The sequence below is a fragment of the Camelus ferus genome, chromosome 22 (genome assembly GCF_009834535.1).
Source record: "Camelus ferus isolate YT-003-E chromosome 22, BCGSAC_Cfer_1.0, whole genome shotgun sequence".
Lineage (NCBI taxonomy): Eukaryota > Metazoa > Chordata > Mammalia > Artiodactyla > Camelidae > Camelus > Camelus ferus.
In genome coordinates, this window is record NC_045717.1 from 26,649,369 (window position 1) to 26,669,553 (window position 20,185).

General features: G+C 62.8%; 1 protein-coding gene across 1 annotated transcript; it reads right to left on the reverse strand.

The window, feature by feature from the left end:
* Positions 1-459: 459 nt before the first annotated feature.
* On the reverse strand, positions 460-14,482 carry EFNA2 (ephrin A2). Its single transcript, XM_032466128.1, has 4 exons — positions 14,090-14,482; positions 4,392-4,705; positions 2,428-2,493; positions 460-1,851 (listed from the first exon to the last, which is right to left on the reverse strand). The coding sequence occupies exons 1-4, from the start codon at positions 14,242-14,244 to the stop codon at positions 1,730-1,732; spliced, it is 657 nt and encodes a 218-aa protein (XP_032322019.1). The 5' UTR covers positions 14,245-14,482; the 3' UTR covers positions 460-1,729.
* Positions 14,483-20,185: the final 5,703 nt, after the last annotated feature.

Consider the following 20,185-nt stretch of genomic DNA (forward strand, 5'->3'; position numbering starts at 1 on the left):
AACTGAGTCACACTACAGCAGAGCTTGGCGACCAAGAAGTCACAGAATTTGGACCGTAAGAGTCATCCTAGGACCTGAAGACCACCCCCTCAGATCCCCCACCACCACCACCGAGCATGGCCAAGGGTACAGGAGGCCTTGACCGGCCCTGGGGTCCAGGGATTCCGACGTGCTCAGGTGCGCTGGGTGAATAATGCTTAGTAAGCCCTGCTGCGTGCTCACAGCCAGTCTCCCTCTTCCCTCCATCCTCCCTTTTGCCCTAGGGCGCAGGGGCTTGGTCCCATCCCCCAGGGTGGCGATGAAGGGTACAACCCCCCCCTAAAATGCTCATTCCGGTGTCCAGCTCCCAAAGGTGCACAGAACCAAAGACACCCCTCCCAGCAGAGTCCAGACCCGACTCCAGACGATTAGCACAAAGCATCCTTCCAGCACGACCGGCAGCCCCAAACACACGCAGCCTTGACGTTTACACTCATTTTATTATAAAAAAATACAGAATCCAAAGTTGATTGTGACGGAGAGGGGGAGGACTCGTCGCCAGCTCCAGGCGTGGCCACGCTGCCTGCCCACCCCCTACAAAAGCCCCCCACCGGCGTGCCTGAGCCGTCTCCCGGCGGCCGCGCACGATATATATTTATATATAATATATATAAAACACAGGTCAGGAAAGGCGGGTAGAAATATGAAATCTGTATAAATGCACTGTTTACTTCATTGAAGTGTCTTTGGGAGGGGTGTTTTTTTTGGTGGTGATGTCCCCCCTCCCCGTTTTGTTCTGTCCTGTTTTCCCTTTTCTTACAAACATTATTAGTCATAGAGTCGAGGCAAGGGGGTCTGACAGACAAAGGAGCTTATTGCGAAGTGCAGCTTCTACTCTAAAAAGTCCACCCCACCCCCCCGCCAAAATAAAAGCCCCTCTCCCCATAAAGGGGTGAGGAAAAAAGAAACATTCCAGTCCATCCTCAGGAATACAGTAAAAATAAATCACAGTATATACTTGCTGGCTCTATTTACATAAATGTAATGTCTTCTCGGCCTCGGGGGCCATCGAGCGAGGCTGGGGGACGGGTGGGGCCTGTGGTTCCGAGGGGGCCGAGGCTCCACAGGGCCTCTGGTGAAGCCTCATGGTTTTGCACTCTGAGAGCCAGTGCCGGCGGGAGGAGGGCGGGCTGGGAGCCCCTGGGCCCGAATCGGTGGGGAGGGGGCACTCACCGCCACCCCTTCTGCCTCAGGCCAGCCTGTCCCGCGGCACCTGGGGGTCCACGTCAGCCAGAACTCAACAGATGGATTGACCAGATTTGGGGTTTCCCGATCCCCCTCCCCCAGGGGTCCAGGAGCCCCTGCCCCATCCATTCTGTTTTCTTCCCGAAGTCACGGGTGACAGCAAGGAATAAATTAAATAAAAAACTCAAGTTTCTGATCCAACCATGAAAAATACACTGAAAAATAAACCAAACCAACAAACGCGAAAACAAACCACCCAGCATCGCCAAGAGGCTCCCGGGCTCTCTAGGGCCCTCAGACACGGTGGCCAGGCCAGGGGCTGAGAGGCCAGCCGGCCCCAGGCGCGCGGGGGGGCCGGGGCTGCCACCGCCCTGGCCAGCCCTGGGGCGGGCGGCCCCTGCCCCGTGGAGCAGCACCGGCCGGGGGAGAAGCGGCGTCTCTATTTGGTCTCGGAGGTGAGCCGTCCAGCTGGGGCCGGCGTCCCGGCCGGTTGGTGGGTCGGGGACTAGGAGCCCAGGAGGGCCCACAGCATGGGGACGGTGCTGAGAAACAGCCGGCAGCTGTGCAGGCCACTGCACGAGTTGTTGCTGGTGAAGATGGGCTCTGGGGCCTCGTACAGCGTCTCGTCTGGGGGGGGACAGGAGACAGGGCGTTGGGCAGCCCCGCCCCCCTGCTCCCCAGGCCTTCTTGGGACCTGGCCTCGTAAAGCGTCTCGCCCCTCCACACCTCGGGGCGCAGAGATTTCTGTCCACCTGGGCTGGAGCTGTGCCCCCAGCACAGAGCCTGGCAAACAGCAGGCACCTAGTAAATGTGAGCCTGGTGCGGGGTGAGGTGTCAAGGCTGCGGGAGTCCCCTCTTCTCTCAGAGACTGGCTGAGATGTTTGAAGAGCTCAGACCACGGGCCCTCTGGTCCACCTCAGAGAATGGCCCCCTGATGCCCACTCTCTGGGGGAAGGGGCTGCAGCCTCAGTGAAGCCCAGCCATGGCCTTCAACCTTCACTCTTGGAGGTCTGAAACACTCCCATTTGCAGATGGGAAAACAGAGGCTTGGGCAGGGCCTGCTCTGCCCACTGTGGAGGTTGTGGGACTCCCCAGCCTAGGCTGTGACCACCCTCTGACTCTGCTGACCGCTCAGTGGATTCATTGAGTTGAGAAAACAAGAGTGGGGGCCTGGAACCTACATGACCCCCCCCAGATACTTACTGGTTGGCCGAACATAAACCTTCAGCCGCAGGCAGGGCCGGTCCACTGCATTGGGTGGCGTGGCAGCTGGAAGAGAGGGGTTGGGGGTTAGTGGGGCAGGGGGCTGTCAGTATCTGAGACCTCCTGGGGCTGCATCCCCTTTCCCATGCCCATGAACCAACCCTGACCCCAGATCAGGGAATCTACCCATAAAACTCCTAATCATACATCACAGCCCCAGACACAATGCCCATGACTTCTCAGAAGTCCTCTTGCACACTCCCTTTGCTGAATGCTAACCCCAGAGATGGGGAGGTGGCAGGTGGGTGTCTGTGTCTGGCTCTAGCTCACCCCAGGGCAGCTTAAGGCACGGTTCAAAGGTGATGAATAAAAATAGGTTTGTTTTCAATCAGCAAAGAATCAGTGTAACCAAATGACTGACTCAGGATAAATCCCTGCTCTCAGGCTGCTTGTTAGCAAGTAATCCCCTATCCGGGCCTCAACTGGCCCACAGGAGGTGTTTTGGAAATGAATATTTCCATCTGGGGGGTGATGGGAGCCCAGTTACCCTGGGGAAGGAGGCAGCATTCCTACCTCACCCCAACCGTGACCCACACCGCCCAGGGTCACGTGGAGGCTGAAGCACATTGGGTCCTCACGCCTAAAAATTCCACCGTCGGCTCCCTGCTCCCTAACCCACTTGGCAAGCACCCGGAGGGGCATGGCAGTGGTACCAGAGCATCACTGAGGACTCAGGAGGCAGGGGTTTGGGGACCAGGACTGGCCAGGGAGGGAAGCCTGAGGCCCAGCGGGCGGTGGGGTTCATGCGCTCAACAGGCGTGGGCCCCCACAAGGATGCGGCTGGGCCTGTCCCTGCCCGTCCTCTCTGTGGCCATCACCTCTGCCCGACCCCTAGAAGCCCCTCATGCTGGGAGATGAAGATTAAAAAGCACGTAATAAAAATAACATTCGTCACAGAGATAGGACGAATAATTACAATAATTATCTTTATGAAACTCTCGTCTCAGAAAGAAAAATGTAATTTTTCTTATATTACGGGGACTTAAACACCTTCTTCCCCTCCCCCAACCCCTCCTTCCTTGAATTAAAAAGAAAAAATCCAAATAGAGCAGAGAAAGGAGGAAATGGAGCCTTGTGGAGTTCAATTTGACTCAGTGGGAGCCGGGATGGCAAGGTGCCGGCCCCATCCTGAAGTCCCGGGGCACAGACCCTCACTCCCCACCTGCTCCCCATCAGCCCCCAGGAGGCTGAGAAGCAGGGACTCCCCCAGTCCATCTGAGTCTCAGGGCCTCAGGGGCAGCATGAGTCCGATGCCAAGGTGGGCGCCCTGATACCCCCATCTCGGCAGGGGCAATTCTGGGACCCCATATTCCTGACTCAGGTTTCCAGAGACAGTGGATAGCCTGTCTCTGCAGAGGCCCTGCAGAGGCCCTGCAGAGCAGGAACCCAAACCCAGGCCTGACTCAGCTGCCTCCCCAGACCCTGTCCTTGGCACTTGATCAGGAGAGGAAAGGGGCCCTTTGGGGCCCAGCAGGGGTTGGGGGCAGCCTACCCAGCCCCAGGACCCCAGCTGGGCATGCAGGCCTAGTGTCCTGAGCCGTCACCAGCCAACCTGAAAAAGTAGCCTTGACAGTCCACAGGGAATCTGGGGGCCAGTGGGCGGGCTGTGGGGAGGTGGGGAGATCCCAGCAGTCCAGGGTTGGCCGGCCTTCACCCCTCCCTCGCCAGACTCCGCAGGCCTGTTCCCCAGCTCAGTGCCGGGTTGGGGAGCACCCCTGGTCTCAGCATGGGACAGGCTGATGGTGGGGCCACTGCTCCCCCAGCCCCGAGGCCCAGGGGCCGATCCAGGGACAGAGGTCGCAGGAGGGCTCGAGGGCAGGACAGGGAGACCGGGCGCAGGGCTGGGAGCCGAGCCGGAGGCAGTGTGGGCGCAGGGGCAGCCCGGCCTGCCCGCCCGCACTCACAGATGTAGTAGTACTCGTGGCCCGGACGGAACTCGAAGCCCAGCGAGAAGGGCGTGAAGAGCTGGAACTTCTCGGAGAACTTGAGTGGCCCCCCGGGCGCCGCGGGCCGGTTGCACTCCCAGCGCTTGAAGCCGCGCTGCCGGTGGTCGCAGGAGGCGTGGCCCTCGCCGTTGACCATGTACAGCACGTAGCGCTCCATGCGCTCGGCCGGCGGCAGCGGCGCCCCGTAGTGCGGGCAGTAGATGTCCAGGTAGTCGTTGATGCTCACCGCCACCGCGTAGCCGCCGCCGTCGTCCTCAGCGCCCGCGTGGAACCTGCCGGAGCGGCCAGTGGTCACCGCCCGGGAGGGGCGGGGATGGGGGATGGGGAGCACAGCGGAACGGAAGTGGGGAAGGGAGGGATGGGGAAGATGGGTAGGGGTCAGTGGTCAGCGTGGGAACAGAGGCCGGGGGCGGCTCTGGAGCACCAGGGCAGGCGGGGGAGGAGCGGGGGAGATGGGTTAGTTCAGGGACAAAGGGGTAGGTGGGAGATGGGGCAGGGGGGTGGTTAGGGGACCGCTGGGCAAACGCCCTGCCCACAGAGAGGTGCCAAGGTGTGAGCCCATGGTCCCTTGCCTGGAACAACCCACCACCCAACTAGGCCACAGCAGGTGCCTTGAGGCGGTGGAGTCCTGAGCCACCCACCGGCCCACAATGATGTGGGCGCTGGGGAGGAGGGGCTGCCGCCGAGCATTCTGGGTAACCAGATGCAACCGAGCAGGCTCCCTGTGACTGGGAGCCCCCCCAAGCCCCTCACCCCGTGCAGAATCGACATCTGTGCCCCTCAGCCACAACAGGCCTGGCCCAAGATGCTTCCCCTCCCAGGAAGTCCATCTCCAAAACTGTAACTGCTTGACTTCTCTGCCCCCTCCTCCAGGCAGGCCCCCCATGCTACCCCAAGATGCAGCCTCCTTAGCTTTCCTTCTGCAGATCTGCCCGGCAAGAAGGCAGGCCAAGGGCAGGGGGAGACATGGGCCTCTCTGGGACAGGCTCTACCCCTCCCCTAGTCTCAGTTTCCCTGAAAGGGGAGAGGCTTCCTGGGAAGGCTGTTCGGGCCTCACCCCCTCAGTCCAACTCAGGGATGCCCTGGATTCGACTGCCCCCAGCACCGCCCCTTCCATACGGTGTGGCATCCTGTGCTCTCTCTTCAGAGCCATTAAAACCTGGCAGCTACCCCTCAAGCTCTGGGCCACCCCGCCAGGTTCCCCACCCCTGACACCTCTGCCCCCAGCCTTTGCCCTGGGGGTCTTAACATACTGACATGCAGCATGCACCCCTTTCCCCAGGGGACACCCCCCCAGACCCAGCCTCATCTGATGAGGATGGAGGTCAGCTGAGCGAGGGACCGGCAGCTCCCCCTCCATCATCGCCTCGGGCTACAGCGCCAGGAGCCCTTAGATCTCATGGACGCGGTCCCCCGGGCCCCTGTCATGTAAACGCGGCCTGGACCGAGGGGGGACAAGGGGGCCTCCTGAGAGGGGCTCATTAGCACATAAAAGGCCCAAGCAGCGGAAGGCTGGGGGGCAGGCTCCCCCAGGCTGTCCCTGCCTCCTCCCTCCCTGCACTGGCGGGGAAACTGAGGCCCAGTGAGGCTCGGGGGCAGGGAGGGCACAGGCTGCTAGGATCCCAGCCCCTCCGTGCCTGCTCCAGCAGCTGCCCCAGCCCGCGGGAGGGAACAAGGCAGGGCCCCCATGCCGGCTGTGGTAACTGGCACAGTCAGCACCTGAGGGGGCGGCTGGGTTATCAGATGGCATTGGCCTGCCCCCTGCCACCCCTGAGACTGCACCAGGCAGGGGCAAGGGCTCCTGGAACCCCAGAGGTGGGAAGGAGGCAGGCAGAAGACCCGGCTCCTGTGCCTCTGTTTCCCCATCGGTCACTAGAGAGCCAGTGTGATGACTTCAAGTCTGTCGCTGAGGTAAGGCTCGCAGAATTTCTGGTCAGGAAGCTGGCGGGGGGTGGGGGGTGGGGTGGATGCACCCCCAGCCGCTTCCCCCCTCTGCTGGGTTTCTCCAGGGACAGGGAGCCCACCCACGTCCCACAGAGGTGGGAAAGCATTTACAGAATAAACGTGTCTGGCAGCGGGGGTCAGTCGAGGGCCAAGTATCCACCTAATCCTGGTTCAGTGGCAGGATGGAGTCCAGCTGGGTCTCTCAGTTCCTCTTCTCAAAGCCTCAGTTTCCAACTCTGTGCAGTGGGGATGGTCCTTGAGGCTGATACTGGGAGAACTCCAGCGGTGTACACAGATATGGGGCGACCCTGGGTCAGGCTGGGACCCTGCTGCTCCCTTGGGCCGCCCCACGGCTGGCCGGGCACAGGCATCTCATTGACCAGCCTTGTTCTCCGGCCCCTTGGGCGCGATCGATGCAGAAGCTGCTCCAGGCTTTTTGAAAAGTCATTTTCGCTCCTTCCCGGCCCCATTGATCAGCTGATCGATGACAGCCATGGCCCAGCAGCCGCCCGGGGACCCACCCTCACCAGGCGGGCCCTGCGGCAGAGGCTGTGATGGGTAACCGCAGGCAGTGGGGGGGTCCTGGTCCCCCACCCAGCTCTGGGCCTCAGTTTCCCCTCTCGTCCCTGGCATGATGCCGGAGGAGACACACTCAGCCTGAAAGAGAACCTGACTCTATGCAGGGTCTTCCCAGAGAGAACGGACTCGAGAGGTGGGGCTGCAGCGTCTCCCCTGCCTCTCCCTCCGCCTCTGCCTGTGTTTCCCCCGTGATCCCTGCCTTCCTCCCACGGTGTCACCACCACCATCACGTTCCCCTCAGCTCACCTTCTGAAAAGACCAAAAGCTGCTTTACTGGCTCAGAGGCTGGAAGTCCAGGCCCCAGCAGGGTGGCCAGGTTCCTCCCAAAATCCAGGGCTCGCTTTTCTGAATGTAAATCAGACCCTGTGATCTGTTGGCTCAAAGCCCTCCACTGGTTCCCCACCACTCAGAACAAAACCCACAGGCCTCTCAGGCCCACCAGGCCCCGTGTGGCTCCCACCCTCAACCTCATCGCCCTCTGCCTCCCGCAGCTCACCCTCCAGGCCGAGCTGTTTGCACCCCAGGGCCTTTGCACAAGCGGCTCCCTCTGCCTGAACGCCTTTCCCTGCTTTTCCCACCTCATCTCACTCAGGCATCATTGTATGTATGTGCCTTCACACAGCTCACTGCCTGCCTTTCCCGAATCACAGGGTTGGCCTCCTTCACTGGCCCTTCCTCTGTGGCCAGCACAGGCCCTGTACACAGTGGCACTCAGTGCATGTTTGTTCATTGAACAAAGGCCAAGGGTGCAAGGTCTTTAAGGTGCAAGAGACATGAAGAGCAGAAAGCTGTCCCCAGGCTCAGGAGTGAGGACCCCAAGCAGGGGGGTCCCAGGAGAAGCACTGCCCCCTCCACCACCACCTGAGCTCTGGCCTCCTACATGGGCCACTTTTTTCCCTTCCCCACCCTAAAACCGCGCCGGCCTTGCTGCATTGGCAATCCCGGTTCCAAGCTGGCGCCTCGCCCCTGCTCAGGGTGGCGCCTGTGCAGGGGAGGGGGCCCCAATCCTAAACCAAGCCTGGTAAGAGCAAGACAAGCCTTCATTCCCTCCATCAGTGCCGAAGCCTGATATGCAAATGCTCTGTGGGAGAGGCAGATAGAGATCGAAATTCTCACTAAGGGGTTAATGACTAACTTGGGATCCCTTCCCAGACAGAGGGCTCCCTGAGGCTTTCAGACCTCCCTGCCCCCACCCAGCCACACCTTCACCCTCAGTTCATCCTGCCAGCTGCCTGCCAGTGTCGGTTCCTCCAGGCAGCCCTCCCAGCCCCCAGTGACCCTCACCGGCCATCCCAACCCCACCCACCACCCCCTCCCTGGCAACCATCCGGCACGCAGCTAATTAGCTCCAATCGGGAGACTGTCAAGTCATTAGATGCTAATCGCAAAGCAACTAATTAGGAGTCTCACCCCAATGGGGGGTGGGGGTACTGTGCCACCTTCCCAGACTGGAAACTGAGGCACAGGTGGGACAGGCAGCAGCCAGGCCCTCATCCTGCACCCAGGGGAGTCTGTGTCCCCACCAATCCCTGCTCCTCTGCCTCTGTCTCCCAGGTCTGAGCCCGTTCACAGCTCCTATTAAAGAGGCGTTGGGGGACGGTACAGCTCAGTGGTAGGGCGCATGCTTAGCATGCGTGAGGTCCTGGGTTCAATCTCCAGCACCTCCAGTAATAAATAAATAAATAAATAAATAAATAAATAAACCTAATTACCTCTCCCCCCAAAACAGACAAACCCTCAAAAAAGGGGGGCTCAGAGATACCAGCAAAGATCCCAGCAAGGAGCACACCCAGGCCGGCCTGTAGGGAGCAGGGTCCTGGGGCTCAGGATGGACAGAGCCCGCCCACCCCTCCCCACCACCCCCAGCGAGGCCCCGAGACCTCAGTGCCCTCCCCTAGCCAAGAAGATGCTGGCCCCATTTGAAGTCTGGCCAGCTTCCTCCTGCTGGGGGCGGGGGCTGGGGGTGGACTCTGGGCGGGACCTCATGGAAAATTAGGGCCTCAAGGGAGTGCAGGGTCAGCTGAGAAAGGACGATTATGGCCTTGCGGGTACAGGGGTAAACTGAGGCAAAAGCCCCAGAGCTGAAGAGGTAAAATAATGGGGCAGAGTGGGCAGGAGAGGTGGGGGAAGGCCGCAGGGTCAGCCCCACCCATAGGCCTCTGTCTCAGGTGGGAGGAAGCCTGGGTGCACAGTCCACAGGGAGCACCTGCCTTGGTCACCCCACCCTCCCCCGCCCCTACAATGTGTGCAGTGTCCCTGACACTCCTTGGCCAGCCCCAGATGTGGCCGCCTCTTGAGGGGGATCACCCCAGTTGGACCCAACTTCCTCATGGCTGTAGGTGAGTTGCCCTGGGTCCGCAAAACGGAGGCATAAATGGGAGGCTGCCTCCAGGAGTGGGCAGATTAGGGGGTTTGTGGCTGGGTTGGGGGGCGGGTAAGGGCAGCATGGCCCTTGCAGTGAATGGAGCCTCCCAAAGCCAAGGTCCCCAGGCCCACGACGAGACGGAGGCTTGGCCCAAGAGTGGGCGTGGGGGTGAGCTTCCGGCCTGGGCTGACTGGCCACAGAACTCAGAGCCAAGCTTTCAGCCATGCATCTGGGATGCCCACCCTCTGAGGGACACAGCCAAGCCTTCCCTCTGGACCCACCTCCAAAAGAGACAGTTCCCCCAGAGCAACAGGGCAGGGCAAGGATGGCCAAGCCCTTCGTCCTGAGGAGGGGGGCATGGGATGGGTGTGTCATGGAGAAAACATGGCCTGACTCAGGGGCTGTGGAACCAGCTGATGGAAGGAAATCGTGGGCTCTGCAAAAACACTGCCTCCCAGACCCCTATTCATGCACCTGCCATCCCGAGATGACCACCACTCCACCCACGATCCCCAGGGACCCAGGAACCTCAGGAGATGTCTGCTGGAGCGCCCAGAGGTCAGAGATGGCCAGCACCCTCCCCAGCCCGGCTCCCCAGCCAGATGGAGGCCAGATCCTGCCGAGTCCACCGCTTGCCTGAAGCCTCAGTTTCTTGGTTTGCCCGCCGAGGCCACCTGGGGTCCACTATGGGGAGGGACCAAGGCCGGGGAGAGGTAGGTCAGCCCACCTGACCACTGGGCCCCACGGAGCCGTGAACCCCAGCTCCAGAGCCCAGCCCCTGGGAAGGTGGGGGGCATCTCAGAACTGCCAGCCAGCCCCCCGCACTGCGGTTCGCCCCCGGCATGCCGGGCTAGAATCTCCCTATTGCTGCAGATCTAGGCGCCTGGTCCTGGAGGCTCCCCCTCTGGCCCGCAGGAGCTGCCTCAGTTTCCCCTCCTCATCGGGGTCCTCCTTGCCCTGGGACATGCTCCTGCCTTGCCTGTGCACCCCTGGCCCTGCCGCTGAGAGGCACGACCACCGCCCCACTTCACACAGGAGACACAGGGCTCCGAGCAGCCAAGCCATCCACCCAAGGGCACACCCAGGCTTCCCGGATCCCTGAACTGGGGCTCCCCACAGCCCCCCAGAACACACCCTCTGGCCCCAGGGCCCCCAGGCCCCCAGGTCCTCATCCTCCAAGCCCCCAAGCCAGCGGACGAGCCTTTTTCTAACAAAACAAAAAAGCCTCATGCAGTAAATCATGGCGTCGCCCCCTTCAAAGTCGGTGTCCCAGAGGCCTGGGTGAGACCGGCAGGGACCGGGGGGCCCGACACCCCCACCCCAGGGAAGATGCTGCTCCAGCCGCCATTTTCCCACCAGGCCATTTGTGAGGGGAACTTGGCCACTGCCAACACCTGCGGGCGATCTGGCCTGTAGAGGTCTAGCCAAAGCCCAAGAGGCCCAGTCAGGCAGAGCCCCAGCCCGGCGGGCACCGCTGGCCTCCCGGGCGGCAGGCGCCCTGCGTGTGCAGTGCCAGCTCTGGACCTCGATGGCCCCTCTGCACCACAGGCAGCAGGGACCCACCTGGGCCCAAGAAGGGGGTGGGGGAGGAGTGGCCAGGCCGGCAGCGGGGCAAGCTGTGTCCCTGGAGGCCCTGGGAGGGCCAGAGCCGGGCTGCACACACAGACACACGTGTGCGCGCCATGCAGACACTCTAAAGACATGTGTATCCCACATATGGACATACGTTCTCCCCAGGTGCAAATCTGCACACGCAGACACACACGTACTCCCCAGACACCACGCACACGCCACACACAGAACTCCTGCAGACGTGCACGCACTCTGCACACGCGTGGACTCCAGACACAATCATGCAGACACGTGTGCAGACGCCCAGGGCCAGGGCTGCCAGGCACGCGCAGGCGAGTGAACATCGGTGTGGCCGGGTGATGCGTGTGCCCCAGGACCCCTGCAAATCATGGGCGAGAGTGCACAGCAATGCACAGTGACGGGGCAGACACCCCCGTACCCCCCACATACACAGAAGTACACACAGCCCCGCACTCGGCCGGCCAGGACCCCCAGCCCAGTCCAGCCTAGCTGCAGCCAGGCCCAGAGATGCCCGGCAGCCAGCCCAGGAGTGCCCGCCCAGGCAAGGACAGACAGCTGGACAGCCGGGCAGTGTGGGTGCCAGGCTGGGTGGCTGGACCAGGCTCCACCCTTCGGGGGTGGCGGAGTGGGTGCGGGGCTCCCTCGCGACGTCGGCCAGCCGCGTGTGCGCAGGAGAAGCACTGCACAGCAGGAGAATGCAATTTGGGAAACACAGCCACATACTTATTACCTCGGCGCAGGTACCAAGCCTGGCCGGGTGAGGGTGGCCCACCACAGCACCGCCTGTGCCTGGGGGCCCCCCACCTGAGCACACACAGCCCTCCAGCTCCTGCACTGCCCAGGCGGTCCCGACCCTGGCCGGCCCAGCCCCGGCGCCGGCCCCTTCCCAACTGTGCCCTTTGTGTGCGCTCCTTGCTCAGGCTCGGCCCTGTCCCTGCATTTTCCATGTTCTCCTCCGTCTCCTCCGCCTCTCCTCTGTCTCTCCCCAGACGGGCCCGTCCATCTCTCTTGTCTCAGCCTGTGGGACTGCCTCACACCTCAGGCCTGCGTGTCGCTTCTGCTCCTCTCTCCCCAGCAGCAGCCAGGGACCAGGCGCCCTTAGCAAATCTCCACTCCGGGTGCCCTCGGACTCTGAGCCCAGACACCACCTCTTCTCCCACGCCCGACGCACACTCTGTCACCGGACGCAGGTTCTGGTCTAGACACCTCTGGATACCAAACCTCCTGATGGATCCCTGGGCCACCGAGGCCACCCCCTTTGGCAGAGCCCCATAACTTCAGTGGTGAATGAAGCCCCGATTCTGGACCCAACCCGGCTCCCTGGGGTGAGGTCCTCCCCTGGGTCTCAGGCCGCATCACAAGAAGTCGGGGAGGTCACCTCCCACCTAGGATGCCTCAGGCAGGAGGCAGGGGAGAAGGAAGCCCTGACTCCCAGGGTCTGCGCTGGACCAGCAAGGCCATCCCCTAGGGCAGCTGGTCAGAGCGGGGCTGTCGGGTCAGCAACAGGAGGCGGCCAAGCAGCCAGCCAGGGCCGGGCACTGGGGGCTGCCTCCTTCCCTGGCCAGCATCATGCCTGCAGCCGAGTGGCAGGTGGGGCAGCGGGCAGCCCCAGTGACCCCCTTCCGTCCCCATTCAAGGCTTCTCTCATGTTTGGCGTTTGGTAGAACAAAGGACAGGCCATAGGCTGGGACGGAGATTCCGGAGCTGAAACCAAAAACTTGGGCCGGGGAAGCACTGCCCGCTGGGCGCCCTGCTCGGCCGCAGGGAAGAGCCTTAATCAAACCCACATGTGACCAGCAGGGCGGACGGCGCGGGGGACCCGCTCCGTGGTGGCCAGTCGCCCTTCCTTCGCCCCGGGGTCTCTGCCCTGGGCTCCAGGACCCGACCCCACAGCCCCGCAACGGAGAGGGATGTCTTGGTGCACACTCCCTGCCCCCACTAGGGACACTGAGTGCCCTTGTCCCAGAGCCTGCCTCAAAGACGGCCCTTTATGCAACTTTCCACCGGAGGATCGAGGACTGCAGGGGACAGTGAGGGGACGGCGGAGAACAGAGGGCTCTGGAGGGCGATTCAGCTGGCGCTTGAAAACGGAGAGAAAGTGACCGGTGGCAGAGGGGCAGGGAACAGGGAGGCCGGTGTCTCTACCCCTCATGTGCAGCCCTGCCGGCCTCGATGAGACCCTGACCCTGACTGCGGGGCTGACCAGGAGCCACAGGACCCTGGAGCCCTATCTCCCATGGGACCCCCAGCCCACTCCAGCCTTCCAGACCCCAGATGGCCCAGAGCTTCCGCTGATGTCCAGGACGTGGTCAGTCACCAGCAAACTTTTCTCGCTCGACTAATGGGGGCATCTGCTGCTCCCCAGATCACACTCCATGCCTGACACTGAGGAGGCCTGCAGGCAGGCGGGTGGGGCACCTCGGCCGGGCGTGGCAGGCTGGGCACAAGGCCACCTGGGTCCCTGCCCCAGCTCTCCTCCCCTCGCCATGACCTTGAGCCAGCTGCTCAGCCCCTCTGAGCCTCAGTTTCCTCATCTGCGCCAGGAGGGCAAGAGAGGGTACCACCTGATCAAGACTCCCGGGACTGACCCCCAGCCTCCTCGGTACCTCAGTCTCCCCTTCACTACAAAGCAGGAACCAGGGACCCCCTGGAGTGAACGTGGAGGCCAGTCTGTAGGGAGGGACATTCCAACTTCCCCAAGTTCATCTGGGGACCTACGGGGAGAACGCTCCCGTGGACCCCTGCCTGGCAGTACCACGGTCCCCCACCTCCAGGCGCAGCTCAGTAATAAGGTTCTGGGAAATCCCTACCAACTCTAAAGCCAGCAGGGATCCCTGGAGAGGCTCGAGGATGGGGTCCCCCAATTCCAGGCTGCACGACTTCTGAGGGTGCCAGATGGGATCCCCAAACTCTGGGGCCGGCAGAGCTCTGGGGCGTGCAGGGCGCAGAGTCTCCCAAATCGCAGGCAGCGGGGTGCCCTGGGGGGAGATACGCGCGGAGCGCGACTCTCCCAAACTCCGGGGGCCGGAACTCCCTGGGGGCTCCCGTGGGCAGCGGGCGCCCCCAGTCCGGGGGCTGCGCGTAGGAGCGCCTGGAGCTCGGGGCGGGAGGCCAGGCTGGGGTGGGGGCGTCCGGGGTCTCCCGACGCCCAGTCCCCACCCGTGGCCACGCTCACCTGGGGTTGCTACGGTTCCAGTAGACGGCGTAGCGGTCCGAGTTGGCGCGGGCGGCGTCCTCGGCGCGCGCGAAGGGCGGCGGCGGCGGCGGCGGCGGCAGCAGCAGCAGCAGCAGCAGCAGCAGCGGCAGCAGCGGGCGCTGCGCGGGCGCCATGGCCCCGGTCCGGCCGCCGCGCTCGCCTGGCCGCCGCCTGCCAGCCGTCTCCGCCTCCTCTGCCGCCGCCGAGCGGGCGGGCGCAGGGCGGGCGGGAGGAGGGCGCGCCGGCGCTTGGAGATCCCCGGCCGCCCCCGCCTGGGCGCGCGCGACCTCGGGCGCCGAGAAGTCAGGCGGCGGCGGGCTGGGCGCCGGGGTGGCCCCGGGCGCCGGCCCGGCGGCGCAGACTCTGAGAGCGCGGGCCGTCGCCGCCGCACCGGCCGGGGAGGAGCCGGGGCTCCGGCCTTTGTCCCGCCCGAGCGCCGGGAGGGCCGCGGGCGCCCCCTCCTGCCGTGCCCCGGCCACGCGGGGGCTGGGCGGGGGGCTCCAGCCCCAGCCGCGTTTCCACCGCCCCACCCCCGCCCCTGCCCAAGAGTCACGGACGCATCCCGGGGGTCAGGGTGCCCGTGTCCCCAGGGTCCTGCCCCAGGCACCCCAACTCTGCAGAGCCCCGCGTCCACCCCCGCCATCACACGGGCTCGGCCCAGGGTCGCTGAGTTCCTCTCAGTCACCTTCATTCTAGCCACCAAGCCAATCTGCAGAGCCTGGCCCCACGGGAGGAGCAGCAGGCATAGAGATAGCTCACCCCTAGCTTGCCTCGCTTATTCAAACCCAGACCCCCAAATCCTAGGCCAGGCGGCGCCAACTCCGTGCCACCCTATCCAGCCTGATGGAGACTTTGCAGTCCAGTCGACCCAAGTCCAAAACCTGCTGCCTCCAGTGAGGACCTCAGGGCACTGGCCTCTCTGAGCCTCTGATTCCTCCTCTGGTCCCTAAGGGTGCCTGGCAGTGAGCAGGCTCCTGTACTCCTGGCAGCCCAGAGGGGTGTCCAGGCCCGCAGCACATGGGAGCGCAGGGAGCCTGACGGGGGCAGAGGACAGGAAGGATGCTGAGGGGAGGGCCCAGGTCCACCCAAGGGCCAGAGCCCCTGACTGGTTGAGGGGACTCAGAGCGGTCACTCCTGGGGCAGGGGTGGCGCGGCCTGTGGGCAAGGACCTGGAGCCTGTCCTTCATTCCTGTCTTTATTCACGCCCTAGTCTCCCCGACCAGACTCTGAGTTGGTGGAGGTACGCTGTCACCAAGTGCTGGCTGCAAAAGGGCAGTAGTGCCAGCCAGACTCCACCTCTCTGGGTTTGTGTCCCTCTCCCAGGCCTGGCGCAGGGTCTGGGGGCCAAGAGCTGGAAGGTCCCAGGGTGAGGGATCACCAGAACTCCTTGCAGGAACCTAGAGAGGCCAGAGACTGACAAATCAAGCTTTGCCCCAGCCAGGCAGGGATGGCAGACGGACCCATCCCAGCCACATAGCGCCGCTACCTCCGCTGTGAGCGTGTGTCGCCTGTTCCGAGCTTCTTCCTCCCCACACTTCCCCGCCTTTGCTTGGGCTGCACCCTGCCTGGGAGCCCTTCCCCTTCTCTTCCCAGTCAAGTTCTCCTCCTTCAAGGCATGGCCTCCCTGTGCCTCTGCCACCCCTCCCAAGGCTTGCTGTCCTCTGCCCTCCAAGGGACTCAGCACATCTGCTTTGGGTGCCTGGCTTCTGGGTCTTGTCCTCTGACCTCAGGCGCCCAAATTTGAAGTCCCAGGGCTGTCCCAGGAGGCCCACAGAGGGCCAAAACTGGCCCAGGGTCACCCAGGCCTTCTAACAGAAAGCTGCTGAAGTGAAGGCTCGGGGTCCAGCAACACAGGCCAGGCTCGGCCCCGGCTGGCTGGCTGGCTCTTTGGGGAGAGATGGGGAGGCTACTCCTGGACTGGTGTCCTCCAAGCAGAGGCGTGGGATTCAAGCGTGGGAAGAGGGGCTGAGAGCCCCAGGAGCCAGGCCTGGCCCAGCCTGGTGTCCTGACCCACAAAGGGGGTCTCCTGCTATCTCTCTGCCCTCAGACACCCTCCCACGTCATGGGACCTCACAGGTGGGTGGGGGCCTCCTCTGCCACACCTGGCAGGACTGAGACTTGGGCAGGTAGGGAGCCAGAAGGGCATATGGGGCAAGTGGAGGCCCCAGCAAAGGCCTGGATGGGTCGGCTCATTTGCATGCAGGGGCCACCGAGGCGAGAGCCGCTGCCGCTGCGCGGATTTGAGCAGAAGCTCCGTTTTCCTTCTGTTCTTGTCTCTCTCTCAAGGTCAGAGCCGGAGCAGGGACAGGAACAAAGGCACACGTCCCCCATTCAACCTCCCTGCGCCCGCCGGCCGCTCCCAGAGGAGGGGTCCCTGGGAGGGGAGGGCAGGTTGGCAACGCGGCCTGGCCCAGGGCATGGCGGGAGTGGGGATGTAGGACCAGCTGCCCAGCTGCCCTTGGGGACCCCCTCCCGGTGGGGCGGCTGGGGAGCCCTAGAGTCTCTGTCCCTTCGCAGAACTGGCTGTCCCGGCTTCCAGGCTCGGCCAGCAAAGGGTCAGCTGAGGTCAGGGGTCTTTCTGGCATAAGCTTCTACTGGAGTCAGGGGTCAAAGGTCAGGTTTACTTTGGGGACAGGGGTCAGTCTTGGTTTCAAGGTTCACTCAGGGTCAACTGTCAGTCCCAGGCCCAGACCCAGGACAGGGTCTCTGGTGGGGGTCTGTCCTCGTCCACCATGGTCTGCATTCCTGGGCTCAAGGGTCTGCCCCAGACTTGAGGACCTGCCCAGCACCCCTGGCCTAGTACCTACGGCCTCCTGCCCACTGACTGCTGACCCAGCACCCAGAACCCCATGCCCGCCAACCCCCATCACCAATCACCCGCTGCCGGCCGCACCAGCCCACAAAGTGAACCCCCAGGGCTGGGAATAATCGTCTAGCACCCCTCAACCTTCAAAGGCCATAGCACCTTGGAGGAAGCTAAAAATATGCTGGGAGAAATTTCTCATATGACAGAAAAAACTGGACCAAACCCACAGTCTGCTGTGGCTCCAGCCTTCCTCAGGAGGCAGGCAGGGGTCGCCAGGGCAGGCACGGGGCCTTGGCGGGTCTGGGGCTGCACGGAGCCCGGTCAGAGTGCGGCCTGGGGCGAGTCCCCACCAGGAGTGGGGAGCATCTGCAGTAGCCTGGCTGGCACCTGGGGGGGATCTCAAGGAGAGACACCCAGGCCGTCACTGAGAATAAACAAATGGGTCCCTCTCTTAATGATAAATTAAAATTCTCACTCTTGTATTCAGGGTCCAGTGTCCAGTCAGGCCCTGTAACCTCAGCCCGGACCTAAGATTCCTGCTACTTCCACTGCCAGGCCGGCGCTAGGCCAACCAGGTGCCGTCCCTGAAATTTCCCTTCCCTCCTCCCAGTCCTTCTCCACATCTCCTGCATTCTTCCTCCTCCCCAGCCTCCTCCCTTCTTCCTTCCCACCCTCCCTCCTCCATCCTCACTTTCCAAGCTCCCAGCCCCAGGGCCTGGACACGGACCCCTCCTCCCATGGCGACCTGCCAGCCTAGGATCTAGACCACTACTGTCCAAAAGAGCTTCCTGAGAGGATGGAAACATTCCCCATCCACACTGTCCCACACGGGCACCAGCACCAGCTCCACGTGGCTACTGAGCATGTAAAACGGGGCCAGTGCAACCAGGAACTGGGTTTAGATTTCACTTATCTTTAGTTAATGTAAAGGTAAATAGCTAGTCACGGTCACCATGCTGGGTGGCACTGGTCACGGTCACTGCACTGGGCAACACAGTTCTGGGAGCTACTTGGAGCCACGTCTGGGGGTGCTGCTGGACAGCCACGCTGGTCTAGGACCAAGATGTTGAGGGCTATGTGGAAGGAGGTGGTGACTCAGACTGCTCAGAGAGGATGAGATGGGGTGCCGGGGGACTGAGTCCTCAGCAGGGACGGGGGAGTCAGGGGGCGGATCCTGGGGACCCCAGGGAGGGCACAGCTCCCTAGCTTGCTGATACCAGGTGAGGAGGAGGTGGTCCTGCTGGGTGCTGGGGCCACATCTGAGACTACATTAGAGCCGGCAGACGGAGCCTGGCAGCTCCACAGAAGACACTTCACCTTGGCCACTGCCACCAGCCCGAAGTAGCCCCCCACGAGTTGCCCCCTTAGGGAGCCCAAGGAGTCCAGCTCATCCGTCCCCACCTGGCCCCATTCCCCAGAAGAACTGAGGTTGGGGACGGGATCCTGTCTGAACCACACAGCAAGCCACCCAGGAGCCAGCCTGTCACCATCCCCCCACCCCGGTCTGGTTTGCTGAGCACCCCGTGGGCTTTCCCGGGTGGGGCGGGGAACAGAGGTGGTGGGAAGCGCCTTGAGGGCCCAGGGCTGTGGGTCCGCGCACCCCTACCCTGCACAGGCTTGGGACCCGCGGCAGGCATGTTTGCGTCAGCCTGTGTGTCCTCTGTCCATCCCGCCTGTGATGGCTTGTGTCGCGTCCTTGCTACCGGGTCTTGTGCCTGTGCCCATATGTGAGCGCGTGAGGTGGAGGAAGGTGCTGGTAACCCCTGCCGGGCTCGCAAGCACACGCACACGTACACGAACACGTGGCCCTCGAGCCAGTCGGGACCCGGGGCCTTTCATCTCGTGCTGACAGGCCCCTCTCCCGGCTTTTAGCCGCGGAGAACTTCCTGCTAATAGTGCATTAACCTTGGCGGGGGCTGCCAATTACCCGACACTAATGCCGGGGGTGCGGGTGAGCGCGCTGACGGCCGCTGACAGGCGCAGGGGCCGGGAAGCGGGCGGGGCGCCCCTCCCCACCCGCGGGGGGCGGGCAGGAGGCGCCAGGCTGCAGGGGCACGCAGTGCGTTCCTGGCTCCGGATGGCAGAGCGCAGGGTCTCTCCTGACCTCATTAGAGTAATTAATGTGCCTTTTGAAGCTCGAGAAATCGCTCAGAGCTGTGGGAAAGGGGCGCAGATCACAGGGTGGGGGGACGGTGGACAGTGTCTGCACGCCTGTTGAAAAGCGTGTCCCAGTGGGGCAGACGCGGAGAGACGAAGTGACAGAGAGGGACAGACAGAAACAGGAGACTGAAAGAGGCAGTGCAGATGGAGAGAGACACAGAGGCAAGGAGGGCTTCAGAGTCAGATAAAGACAGAGACACGCTGAGAGAGACCCACAGAGGAACAGATGGGGAGAGAGCACCAGAGCCTGAAGGGCGGGGGGATGAAGTCTTGGGGCCTCTCAGGGGCTCTGGCCTTACTTCCTCAAACTTCCGAGGACCTGCTGGCTGGCCTTTCAGTGCAGGACCCTCCCAAAGAACCAGGGTCAGGGAAGGAGCATCAGGGAGGACTTCTTAGAGGTGGCAGCTGGGCACCAGTAAGGGGGGAGGAAGTACATGCAGACTTGGAGCGGGATGGTGCTGGGGTTGCCAATAGAGATGCCCAAGGAAGCTGACCAGAGACCAGCGCAGAGGACCCCGGCTGGAGAGAGGGGTGACCAGCTGACCGTGATGGAGACAGCTCCTCTGCACCCTGGTGGCAGGGAGGGATTGAGGACTGGGCTGTGCAGGGAGGGTCAGCAGGACTCCAAGGTAGACGGCCCCGGAGGGCTGATAGACCTTGAGTGGGCGGCAGGCTGGGATCATCCACGGTGGTCATGAGGACAAGGTGGGGCTCAGAACTTCTTAAAAATGGGGTTCCAGCTGGACCTATTTCCTCACCTGTGCAATGATTTAGCTCAGGCCACACCTGGGACCACAGGCCAGCAGGATAGAGGCCAGGTGGCACAAGGCTGCCACCTGGTGGCAGCTCCTAGTAACAGCTCCTCCTACTTACAGGCTCTTGGTGGCTCCAGCCAGTGGCCTGGTGTAGACCTCAAGCTGTGGGCAGCCAGTGCCAGCCCCTCCTCTCCTATTTTCCAGGATCAAACTTACAGCGGGTGGGAGTGGAGAGGAAAAGGCCAGAGCTGGACTCTGCCTGAGAGACAAGGCCTGCAGAACTCATCAAGCAAACCCCTTAAGAGGGATGGGGACGAGGTGGCCTGGATGGAAGCTGAGGTATCCTGATGAGAC

Coding starts and splice junctions, on each gene's coding strand:
- EFNA2 (XM_032466128.1), bottom strand. CDS start 14,244: ATGGCGCCCGCGCAGCGCCCGCTGCTGCCGCTGCTGCTGCTGCTGCTG. Junction 4,706..14,089: donor TGGAACCGTAGCAACCCCAG/GTGAGCGTGGCC, acceptor CCGCTCCGGCAG/GTTCCACGCGGGCGCTGAGG. Junction 2,494..4,391: donor CCACGAGTACTACTACATCT/GTGAGTGCGGGC, acceptor CCTCTCTTCCAG/CTGCCACGCCACCCAATGCA.